Source organism: Oryctolagus cuniculus, chromosome 7 (genome assembly GCF_051225735.1).
Source record: "Oryctolagus cuniculus isolate XC-2025 breed Fujian yellow rabbit chromosome 7, ASM5122573v1, whole genome shotgun sequence".
Classification (NCBI taxonomy): domain Eukaryota; kingdom Metazoa; phylum Chordata; class Mammalia; order Lagomorpha; family Leporidae; genus Oryctolagus; species Oryctolagus cuniculus.
This window is the reverse complement of record NC_142873.1, coordinates 126,635,243-126,647,790: the sequence shown is the minus strand read 5'-3', so window position 1 is coordinate 126,647,790 and position 12,548 is coordinate 126,635,243. Positions and strand designations below refer to the sequence as shown.

The 12,548-nt window shown below is 43.8% G+C and overlaps 1 protein-coding gene across 1 annotated transcript in view; it reads right to left on the bottom strand.

Moving 5' to 3' along the window:
* Positions 1-12,548, bottom strand: part of LOC100341018 (cytochrome P450 4A5-like) — a 43,678-nt gene that overhangs the window by 7,463 nt on the left and 23,667 nt on the right. Inside the window, 4 exon segments of the mRNA XM_089299400.1 lie at positions 332-459; positions 938-982; positions 1,674-1,809; positions 4,575-4,732. Coding sequence (XP_089155526.1) covers positions 332-459; positions 938-982; positions 1,674-1,809; positions 4,575-4,732 — 467 coding nt within the window.

The following is a 12,548-nucleotide window of genomic DNA, read 5'->3' as shown; positions in this document are numbered from 1 at the left end:
CTATCCTGCTGTCACGAAGGATTGACCATGCCTCTAGTCCTCCGTGTTGAAGACTTGGAAAGAGGAAGCTAGGGTCCTGTGTCCCAGATGGTCCTCTTGGTACAATAAGCAATGAGTGAGTACAATATCATGTCTTTGCTCTGCTTTGGGGAACCCTGCTCTCATATTAATGGTCTAAGAGTGCTATTCCATGGGGCTGAGGGTGATGGCTGTCTGTGCACCACTTGTGTTTGATAGTGGAGCCTGTGAGTAGGTGAAGGTTGTGTGTTTGTGTGTGTGTGTGAGAGAGAGAGAGAGAGAGAGTGAGAGAGAGAGAGAGAGACGGACTCACCAGCATGATTTGGACGGAGTCCGCCATGAGCCCCACGTAGGGCTTCAGGATGTCGTAGTGGAAGGCTGGGGTGAGCATGCGCCGATGCTGGAACCACGTCTGCCCGTCCAGCAGGAGCAAACCGTACCCTGGCCAGAGACGGGTATGTGTGCACATGTAGTATACTAGATGTGAGAAACCACCGAGGATAATCTGGAAAGAACTGAGCAGTGTACAGGGAGCAAAAACTCAGAAGAAAGTGGAATGTCTTGGACAAAAGGCAGGGAAGGCACGATGCTCTGCACAAGGAGGAATTTCCCTCCTGGCCGTACGTGAGCATGGCATAAAGACTGCAAAGAGCTGGCGCAGATCTAGGAGGGACTTAGTTAATGTCCAGCTGGGAATGTCTGGCGACAACTGAGCAGTGCTGTGGCAGGTGCTGAGTCCCAGGGGGCTCGCACCAGCCTGAGGAAGGGCTGAGGGTCTGCTTGGCAGATGACAAATGAGGCTGGCATCAGGGCGTAGCTCGTGAGAGTGGCGGCTGGCACCTTGCTCTCCGTGAGGCAGTGAGAGCTCCTGCTACCCTAGCTGGGGAAGGGACTGTTGTCCTGCATTAGGCATACATACCAATCCAGGGGGCCAAGAACTCGTAGACACTGCGAGCCTTTGGGTCTGAAAGGTAAGCAAGGGCTTTACAGGAAAATAGCTATGACCAAATGAAGCAGCTCCCATGGTAGCTGACATCCGACCAGGGGCTGCCATCACTTCTGTTGGCTGTGAGTTGGGAGTTGGTCCCAGACCACTTTCTACTTGCTTCCCTCCCCTCTTTCAATTTTGTCTTCAGTTGAGGTTGGGTGTGTTCAGGGTGGTATGGTTGTAGACCAATTTTGTCTTCAAAGTCAATTTGGCTTGGGCAGGTAGACTCAAGGCAGCAGCAGTCAAACACCCACTGGACTGGAATGGTGAGTTAGCAAGAGCACAGGCTATATCCTCCATGCCAAAGAATAAGACAAATCTTGTGGGTTTTTTTCTACAAATAGATCATGGGTTGGCCACCTCAAGACTCAGGAAAGCCAACACTAGAAGTTCCAAACTCAAGTTGGTATGGATACAAAAGTTTTTTTCAAAACTGGGACAATTTACATGACAGGTCATCTCAATTTGCTTTTAAAAACAACAGCAACAAAAAGGACATGAGACACTGAGCAAATAATCATGGTTTTTGTAAACTGAGTCAGTGCATTGGCGTTAAGTTGGGTCGTGAGTTTGGTGCATGGTTGGTGGAAGGGGCAGATATTGGTGTTCAGATTAGCACTTTGCAGTGAGAAGGGCCCCTTTAGCTGGAGTGAGGTTTCATCCTCACCTGATCTGCCCAGCATCACCTTCATGTAGTCCGGGTCGTAGAGCTGAACTCAGACGTTGCTCCCCCACAGCCACTGTGGGAAGGCACTGGGAAATTTCTCTAGCCATTTCAGAATCTGTGGCAGCTCCTGGTTCTTCTGGAACTGTTCCCAAGTGAAAGACAAAACAATGAAAAGTTTTCTTTAACTCTAGGCCTTGGAGTGGAAGACAACCACAGGAAAACATCTCTGGTTCTACCAGTAGAAGTCAGAACTTGGAAGTTTTTATGACCTGGGAGGACTGGGATTTATATTCTTGCTTTATTTAGCTTATTTGGGACTGGCCAGACCAGGTGCCATCAACTCAATCCAGTTTTCCTGCATAGCTTGTAGGGAAAGACCTGACAACTGGAGCTTTCTATGGCGCAGAGCAGCAGAGAGCTGGAGTCAGGAGCTGAACCAGTACCCAATTTAGGCACTCTGGTATAGGATTTGGGCAGCCCCAATGGGGTCTTAACCCCTGCTCCAAAGGCCTAACTGCCTCATCCAGGGCCTTGCTGTCTCACCAGAACTTGGCCCAAGGCCATATGTGGCCTCCCTCTTGAGCAGAGCTATGGGCTCGCCCTCCACATCACCTGCAAGCTTAAGTCAGGCACTGTGCCCACGTTGTGCAGAACCTTGGAAACTCTCAGTGCAACGGTTTCCATGGACAATTACAGAACAACTATGTCTCCTGGTAGGCAGCTGTGTAACATAATTCAGTTTACTCATAGAATAAAATAGATTATATTAAAATGTTAAGTTTATACACCAATTTTATATCACCATACTGGTTGTTATAGTTTCCACATTATTCCTGCAAACATACACATATTTATTAAGATGAAATATATGGCTACATGTAAAAAGATTAAATAGAGATTACACATTTAATGTCATTCCACATGTTAAATATATACAGATTTCTTGCACAACATCTGGATGTATAAATAATGATTTTGAGATTTGGGTTTTGTATTCTCATTTTCACTTCCCATCAAAAAGAATCTTTTGTGAGTTCCCCACAGCCTGGAGTCATTTTGCGAAAGTCTTAGATGTGGATCACAAAGTCCTTGGCTTTCTGGTTTCGACTCTCGTCCTTCCTCTCTCGTGCCCACGGCTGTGTGACCCATCTGTTCCAGCCCTGAGGCTTCTGCTGGTCTGCTGCTGCCCCGCCATGGCTGCACCTGCACACTCGCTGGCCTGTGCACACACACTTCTATCCGCCCAGCTGTTCCTCCTCTCCCCTGCTGAGCGAGGGCCTCCCCCTCAGCTTTCCACACCCAGCGCATCTGGAATCCGTGCAGGAATTTCAGTTCTTCATTTCTGCTGCTTCTATGGAACTGACATCAGCTTGCCGTGGAAGTATCCAGCCCCACACAGCTTTCTGACACCATTGCCACCAGCCCTGAGGAAACTGGCCCTGTCGTGGAACAGGTTCCTTCATCACCAAGCACTTCGGTGCCAAGCACAGGGTCAGGCACTGGATGGAGGTGTGGTCATGGATCCTCAGCTGTCTAGAGCTCACAGCCTCGTCGGACAGACAGGAAGCTTGGGAGGCCACAGCACAGGACATTACTATTGGGATGGAAGGAAGTCCAAGCATCGGGGAAGCCCTGGAGAGGGGGCTGACTCAGACCCGGACACTAGAAAGCCCTTCCTCGTCGCGTGCTCATTCACTCATTGAGTCTCCATGGTTACAAACGTGAGTCAGATGATCCCACCCAGAAGGAGCTCCCAGCTAGGACGCTGCAGGGAAACACCTGAATCAAGTTGTCACTGCGCTGTCCCATGAGGAGGACAGTGCATAGGAAGGAGTCGCCCCTCCATTCCTGAAAGACCCGGGAAACTTCTTCCAGGACGTGGCTTGGGGCTGGGCATTGGCAGGTTGGACACTGGGAGGCAAGGTTATTCCAAGCCAAGAGCACAGGGTGAGCAGAGGCCCAGAGGTAAAAATGCATGGACAGGTAGGGGTGTTAATGAATAATGTGGTGTAGAACAGGGCAGTGGGACAGAAGAGGACAGGGTTATGGAGGGGAGGTTGGATGTTTCTGGTCTCCATATTTGGCCCCTTCTGCCGGTAACAAGAGAAGCAAGAGGCCTCAGTGCCTGCAAACTCCCGTCTGCCAACATCTGCCCCATGCACCAACCCTGGATGACCTCTCTCTGCAAGGCTCCTCACCTGGGTCCGCATCCCCACCCCGGGGCGGCCAGTGCGGGGGTGACCCTGTCCCTCCAGCTGCTTCTTTCCTTCCTTCCTCCGTCTGTCCAGACGCCGGTGCTGAGCGCTTCAGTGCTGGGCACTGGGGTGCAGGGAGGGGATGGTGCACTCAGCTCCAAGGAGCTCACAGTCCAGGGTGTGCGGTGACACCACTTTTCACCGCAGCAGAGTGAGCCCTCCCTGTGTCCTGGCTCCTTCTGAGACTCCCATCTATCATCGCTGCACCCCATGACCCCCACAGAGCAGGATTCCTTCAGACTGATGTCTGTCTCCAGACAATCAACAGATCACACACAGAGAATGGTGTTGAGTGACTGGGGTAAAGAAGATTCTAGAAGCCTGTTTTGAGAACAGCTAGGGCTGCAGGGGGTGCTCAGCCTGGAGGAGGGAGACTCAGGCAGGAGCAGTCATGCCCTCCATGTCCAGGGCTGCCAGGACCAAATGAGGAAGTCATGCATGATGGCTGCGTCATAGCAGGGTGGACTTCCTGTGAGGGAGTGAGCTCCCTGTCGCTGGGATGAACCCAGACCCAAGAGGTGAGCTCTGTGTTCCTCACAGCCTGCGTGCTCATCACACAACAGCCTGTGCCCTGTGGACCCCCGCTGAGCAGACTCTGAGAGCCCAGCCACCCCTGCCTCCCGGTCCCTGTCCCACTCCTTCCTACCTCTCTGCTGTGCCCCAGGAGCCAGTGGGAGGGTGGGCACGGGAACTGCTGGAGGGCTCTGAGCAGCCACTGGCGGTGCAGGTAGAGCTGAGCTGCCTTGAGCAGCAGCAGGAGCAGGCCCAGCAGGGCCGCCACTTGGAGGAGCCCGGAGAGGCTGCCTGGGAGCTCAGCGCAGACACGCTCATGGTGCAGCGGCTCTGGACCTGTGGTTGACCCTACTTGTCACTGAACCCTGTTGATGACTCTTTCCTATGTCCAGAATTGTACCGCCCATCTGGGGGCAGGGTGACAGAGGGAAGAGCTTGACTTCCGCTCTCAGAGTTGGTCAACCCTGAATGATCCGCCTGGAGAAATGGGGAGATAAATGCAGATAGTGGTAATGGCCAGGAATATACTCACTTTCCCCTCTTCATGTTACTCACAACTTCTTCTTCTTTTTTTTTTTTTGAGAAAGTGGAAACATTTTTATTTTATTTTATTTTTAAAAACTTTTATTTAATAAATATAAATTTAGAAAGTACAACTTTTGGATTATAGCGGCTTTTCCCCCCATAACCTCCCTCCCACCTGCAACCATCCCATTTCCCACTCACTGTCCCATCCATTCTTCATCAAGATTCATTTTCAATTATCTTTATATACAGAAGATCAAGCTGGTATATACTAAGTAAAGATTTCAACAGTTTGCATCCACACAGATACACAAAGTATAAAATACTATTGGAGTAGTAGTTTTACCATTAATTTGCATAGTACAACACATTAAGGACAGAGATTCTCATGGGGAGCAAGTATATAGAGACTCCTGTTGTTGATTTAACAACTGACACTTTTATTTATGACATCAGTAATCACCCGAGGCTCTTGTCATGAGCTGCGAAGGCTATGGAAGCCTCTTGAGTTCCCAAACTTTGACCTTATTTAGAGAAGGCCATAATCAAAGTGGAAGTTCTCTCTTCCCTTCAGAGAAAGGTACCTCCTTCTTGGATGGCCCGTTCTTTCTGCTGGGATCTCACTCACAGAGATTTCATTTAGGTCATTTTTTTTTTTTTGCCAGGGTGTCTTGCCTTTCCATGCCTGAGAAACTCTCATGGGCTTTTTAGCCAGATCCGAATGCCTTAAGGGCTGATTCTGAGGCCAGAGTGCTGTTTAGGGCATCTGCCATTCTATGAGTCTGCTGTGTATCCCACTTCCCATGTTGCATTGTACTCTCCTTTTTAATTCAATCAGTAGTAGCAGACACTAGTCTTGTTTATGTGATCCCTTTGACACTTAATCCTATCATTATGATCAATTATGAACTGAAACTGCCCATTTTGAATAGTAAGATGGCATTGGTACATGCATGCCACTTTTATTGGATTGATTTGGAATTCCCTGGCACATTTATAGCTCTACCATTAAGGGTAAGTCCGAGTGAGCCTGTGCCAAACTGTGCATCTTTTCCTTCTCTTATTTCCACTCTTATATTTAACAGGGATCACTTTTCAGTTAAATTTAAACACCTAAGAATAATTGTGTGTTAAAGAGTTCAACCAGGTTGGAGCTCCAAGATGGCGGAATAGGGAGGGAGTGCACTGATAGTCCAGGAAAAGATAGTTTAATAAAAGTGGAGATACTGTAGTTTCAGGGAAGAGTTAGGGAAAAAACTGCAGAGGAAACACTTCCAGAATTAGTTGGACATGGTGGACCTATGTGGAGGGCACAGGCACCCATGGCTTGGGACCCCAGCCACTAAGTCTATACACTAGCACTGGAAAGGGAGGTGAGGAGAAGCTGCAGTAGCAGGAGACACTGGTGGAAAAGCAGCAGGAAGAACATAGAGGGAGCAAGGCTTGAAGCCCTGTGGGGGAAAGTACACCAGCCTAAATAGAGGAAAGAAAAAAAATAAAAGGGACCGATACGGACATGATTCTCTCTCTCCACTCCACTCACCTTAAAGAGGCAGGAAAGACAATAGAGCAGGTGCCATTTTGGACATATGTAACAGCTGCATCAGCTTGGGGCTGTGCCCACCCTCAGCCAAACAGAAAAACTTGACTCTGGTGGGGAGAAATAACAGGAGATTAAGATCTAGTGAATGTGTGGAGCTTATGAACCGGGACTGTGGAAAACAACAACAACAACAACACTGAGGGTGCATGGGAGAATTCATGGTGTGGCTGAGACGTGATCTCACTGGGAAACGCCACACCTTGGCAACCTGAGGGGAGACATTGCAGGGGAATCTGAACTTACACTTAGGACTGCACAGATCCTTTGTGTGGTCCTTGGGACAGAACAGACAAATATTATACCCAATGGGGCTAGCGCTCAGGCACAGATTGCCATCAAGGAGAAGAGCTTAGCTGAGTGGAATTACTTCCTTTCTGAATAAAAAAAGAGAGAGAGAGAGAAGATTTATCATGCCAAACCTGGGTGTGTCACCTTTGGCACACCCTTAACCCTGAAGAACTAAACAGAGCTTTCTGGCCACACCCATCACAAGCCTCTAGAGATTCACCAAAAGCAGACAGTCCTCTTAATCTAGAGTCTTAGTATAATGAGAAAAGCCACCATAGCGAGAAAAAAAGAATAATAAACCAAGGAATTTCTCCACAATGCCAAACAACAAATGCAGAAACTGAGGAAACAAGAACAAGGAAGACAACATGATGCTCCCAAATGAACATGACACTCCAATACAAGATTATGAAGATGATGAAATAGAAGAAATACAAGATATGGATTTCAAAAAATTATGATAAGAACATTTAGAAGTTACCAAAAATAAATACATGAACTACAGAAATCCATACAGGACAGGACAGAAAATCTCTCCCATGAAAATGAAATCTTAAGGGGGAATCAAAATGAAATGAGGAATTTAATAGAACATGAAATTGAGATATTGAAGAGAAATCAAAATGAAATGAAGAATTCAATAGAACAAATGACAAACACATTTGAGAGTCTTAAAAACAGAATCAGGGAGATAGACGAGAGAATATCAGATTTAGAAGACAGAGCACAGGAATGTATACAGTCAAGCCAAAGAAAAGAAGAGGAAATTAGAAATCTAAAAAAATATTGTTGGGAATCTACAGGATACTATTAAAAAACCCAACATTCAGGTTCTAGGAGTTCCTGAAGGCATGGAGAGAGAGAAGGGATTAGAAGGCCTTTTTAGTGAGATACTTGCAGAGAACTTCCCAGGTTTGGAGAAGGACAGAGACATCCAAGTACAGGAAGCTCATAGAATCCCTAGTAAACCTGACCAAAAGAGATCCTCACCACGACAAGTTGTAATCAAACTCACCACAGTGAAACATAAAGAAAAGATTCTAAAATGTGCAAGAGAGAAATGTCAGATTACTCTCAGAGGATCTCCAATTGGACTCACAGCAGACTTCTCATCAGAAACCCTACAAGCTAGAAGGGAATGGCGAGATATAGCCCAGGTATTAAGAGAGAAAAACTGCCAGCCCAGAATATTATATCCTGCAAAGCTCTCATTTGTGAATGAAGGTGAAATAAAGACCTTTCATAGCAAACAGAAATTGAAAGAATTTGTCAACACTTGTCCAGTCCTGCAAAAGATGCTTAAAGATATGTTACACACAGAAACACAGAAACAGGGCCATCAGTATGAAAGAAGGTAAAGGGAGAAAACCTCCCAGTAAAAGATCACAGGCAGTTCAAAGCATGTATTAGAAAATATCTTTGCCAAATGGCAGGGCAAAGTCACTACTTATCAATAGTCACATTGAATGTAAATGGCCTCAACTCTCTAGTTAGAAGGAACAGACTGGCTGAATGGATTAAAAAGCAAAACCCATCTATTTGCTGCTTACAAGAAACACATCTTTCCAACAAAGATGCATGCAAACTGAAAGTGAAAGGCTGGAAAAAGATATTCCATGCCAACAGAAATGAAAAAAGAGCGTGCGTAGCCATTTTAAATATCAGACCAAATAAACTTTAGCACAAAAACTGTTAAGAGAGACAAAGAGGGGTACTATATAATGATTAAGGGATCAATTCAACAGGAAGATGTAACTATTATAAACGTATATGCACCTAATTACAGGGCACCGGTTTATTTAAAAGATATGTTAAGAGACTTAAAGGGAGACTTAAACTCCAATACAATAGTATTGGGGGACTTCAATACTCCACTTTCAGAAATAGACAGATCAACAGGACAGAAGATCAGCAAGGAAACAGCAGATTTAATTGACACTATAGCCCAAATGGATCTAACAAATATCTCCAGAAATTTTCATCCTACACATAAAGAATTTATATTCTTCTCAGCAGTACATGGAACCTTCTCTAGGATTGACCACATACTAGGCCATAAAGCAAGTCTCAGCAAATTCAAAAAAATTGAAATCATACCATGCATCTTCTCAGACCACAATGGAATGAAGTTGGAAATTAGCAACTCAGGAATCCCTAGAGCATTTGCATACACATGGAAACTGAACAACATGCTCCTGAATGAACACTGGGTCATAGAAGAAATCAAAAGAGAAGTCAAAAATTTTCTGGAAGTAAATGAGGATAACAGCACAACATATCAAAACTTATGAGATACAGCAAAAGCAGTGTTGAGAGGAAAGTTTATAGCAATATATGCCTACATCAAGAAATTGGAAAGGCACCAAATAAATGAGCTTTCAATTCATCTCAAGAATCTAGAAAATCTGCAGCAAACCAGACCCAAATCTAACAGGAGAAGAGAAATAATTAAACTCAGAGAAGAAATCAACAGGATTGAATCCAAAAAAAACATTACAAAAAATCAGCCAAGCAAAGAGCTGGTTTTTTGAAAAAATAAGCAAAATTGACACCCCATTGGCACAACTAACTAAAAAAAGAAGAGAAAAGACCCAAATCAATAAAATCAGAGATGCAAAAGGGAATGTAACAACAGACACCACAGAAATAAAAAGAATCATCAGAAATTACTACAAAGAATTGTATGCCAGCAAACAGGGAAACCTATCAGAAATGGATAGATTCCTGGACACATGCAACCTACCTAAATTGAACCACAAAGGCATAGAAAACTTAAACAGACCCATAACTGAGACAGAAATTGAAACAGTAATAAAGGCCCTCCCAACAAAGAAAAGTCCAGGAACAGATGGATTCACTGCTGAATTCTACCAGACATTTAAAGAAGAACTAACTCCAATTCTTCTCAAACTATTCAGAACAATCCAAAAAGAAGGAATCCTCCCAAGTTCTTTCTATGAAGCCAGCATCCCCTTAATTCCTAAACCTGAAAAAGATGTAGCAGAGAATTACAGACCAATATTCCTGATGAACATAGATGCAAAAATCCTCAATAAAATTCTTGCCAATAGAATGCAACAACACATCAGAAAGATCATCCACCCAGACCAAGTGGGATTTATCCCTGGTATGCAGGGATGGTTCAATGTTCGGAAAACAATCAATGTGATATACCACATAAACAAACTGCAGAAGAAAAACCATATGATTATCTCAATAGATGCAGAGAAAGCATTTGATAAAATACAACACCCTTTCATGATGAAAGCTCTAAGCAAACTGGGTATGGAAGGAACATTCCTCAATACAATCAAAGCAATTTATGAAAAACCCACAGTTAGCATCCTATTGAATGGGGAAAAGTCGGAAGCATTTCCACTGAGATCTAGTACCACACTGGGATGCCCACTCTCACCACTGCTATTCAATATAGTTCTGGAAGTTTTAGCCAGAGCTATTAGGCAAGAAAAAGAAATTAAAGGGATACAAATTGGGAAGGAGGAAGTCAAACTATCCCTTTTTGTAGACGATATGATACTTTATTTATGGGATCCAAAGAACCCTACTAAGAGACTATTGGGACTCATAGAAGAGTTTGGCAAAGTAGCAGGATATAAAATCAATGCACAAAAACCAACAGGCTTTGTATACACAGGCAATGCCACGGCCGAGGAAGAACTTCTAAGATCAATCCCATTCACAATAGCTACAAAAACAATCAAATACCTTGGAATAAACTTAACCAAGGACTTTAAAGATCTCTACGATGAAAATTACAAGATCTTAAAGAAAGAAATAGAAGAGGATACCAAAAAATCGAAAAATCTTCCATGCTCATGGATTGGAAGAATCAATATCATCAAAATGTCCATTCTCCCAAAAGCAATTTTGCATTCAATGCAATACCAATCAAAATACCAAAGATATTCTTCTCAGATCTGGAAAAAAGGATGCTGAAATTCATATGGAGGCACAGGAGACCTCCAATAGCTAAAGCAATCTTATACAACAAAAACAAAGCTGGAGGCATCTCAATACCAGATTTCAGGACATACTGCAGGGCAGTTGTTATCAAAACAGCATGGTACTGGTACAGAAACAGATGGATAGACCAATGGAACAGAATAGAAACACCAGAAATAAACCCAAACATCTACAGCCAACTCATATTTGATCAAGGATCCAAAACCAATCCCTGGAGTAAGGACAGTCTATTCAATAAATGGTGCTGGGAAAATTGGATTTCCACATGCAGAATCATGAAGCAAGACCCCTACCTTTCACCTTACACAAACATCCACTCAACATGGATTAAAGATCTAAATCTATGACCTGACACCATCAAATTATTAGAGAACATTGGAGAAACCCTCCAAGATATAGGTATAGGCAAAGACTTCTTGGAAAAGACCCTAGAAGCACAGGCAGTCAAAGACAAAATTAACATTTGGGATTACATCAAATTGAGAAGTTTCTGTACTTCAAAAGAAACAGTCAGGAAAGTGAAGAGGCAACCGACAGAATGGGAAAAAATATTTGCAAACTATGCAACAGATAAAGGGTTAATAATCAGAATCTACAAAGAGATCAAGAAACTTCACAACATCAAAACAAACAACCTACTTAAGAGAAGGGCCAAAGATCTCAATAGACATTTTTCAAAAGAAGAAATCCAAATGGCCAACAGACACATGAATAAAGGCCTTCTAATCCTTTCTCTCTCTCTCTCTCTCCGTGCCTTCAGGAACTCCTAGAATCGAATGTTGGTTTTTTTAATAGTATCCTGTAGATTCCCAACAATATTTTTTAGATTTCTAATTTCCTCTTCTTTTCTTTGACTTTACTATATACTTTCCTGTTCTGTCTTCTAAATCTGATATTCTCTCTTCTGCCTCATTGATTCTGTTTTTAAGGCTCTCAAGTGTGTTTTTTTTTATTTATTCCATTGAATTCTTCATTTCATTTTGATTTCTCTTCAATATCTCAATTTCATGTTCTATTAAATTCCTCATTTCATTTTGATTCCCCCTTAAGATTTCATTTTCATGGGAGAGATTTTCTGTCCTGTCCTGCATGGATTTCAGTAGTTCATGCATTTGTTTTTGGTTACTTCTAAATATTCTTATCTTAAAATTTTGAAATCCATTTCTTGCATTTCTTGTATCTCATCATCTTAATTATCTTGTATTAATGTGTCATGTTCTTTTGGGAGGATCATGTTGTCTTCCTTGTTCTTGTTTTCTCAGTTATTGAGTTTGCTGTTTGGCATTTGTAATTGGGCTGTCTGCTTTCAGTGACTCTCTAGAGGCTTGTGGTGGGTGTGTCCAGAAAGCTCTGTTCAGTTCTTCAGGGGTAAGGGTGTGCCTAAGGTGACACACCCAGGTCTGGCATGGTAAATCAATCTCTCTCTCTCTCTCTTAATCAGAATGGAAGTAATTCCACTTAGCTGAGCTGTTCTCCTCGATAGTGATCAGTGCCTGAGTGCTAGCCCCAGTGGGTATTATATTTGTCTGCTCTGTCTCAAGGACCACACAAAGGATCTGTTCAGTCCTCAGTGTAGGCTCAGATTCCCCTGCAATGTCTCTCTACTGGGTAGCCAGGGCTGCCCGAGCTGTGGCGTCTCCCACTGAGACTACTCACATCTCAGCCACACTGTGAGTTCTCCCACACACCCTCAGTTTTTTTTTTCTC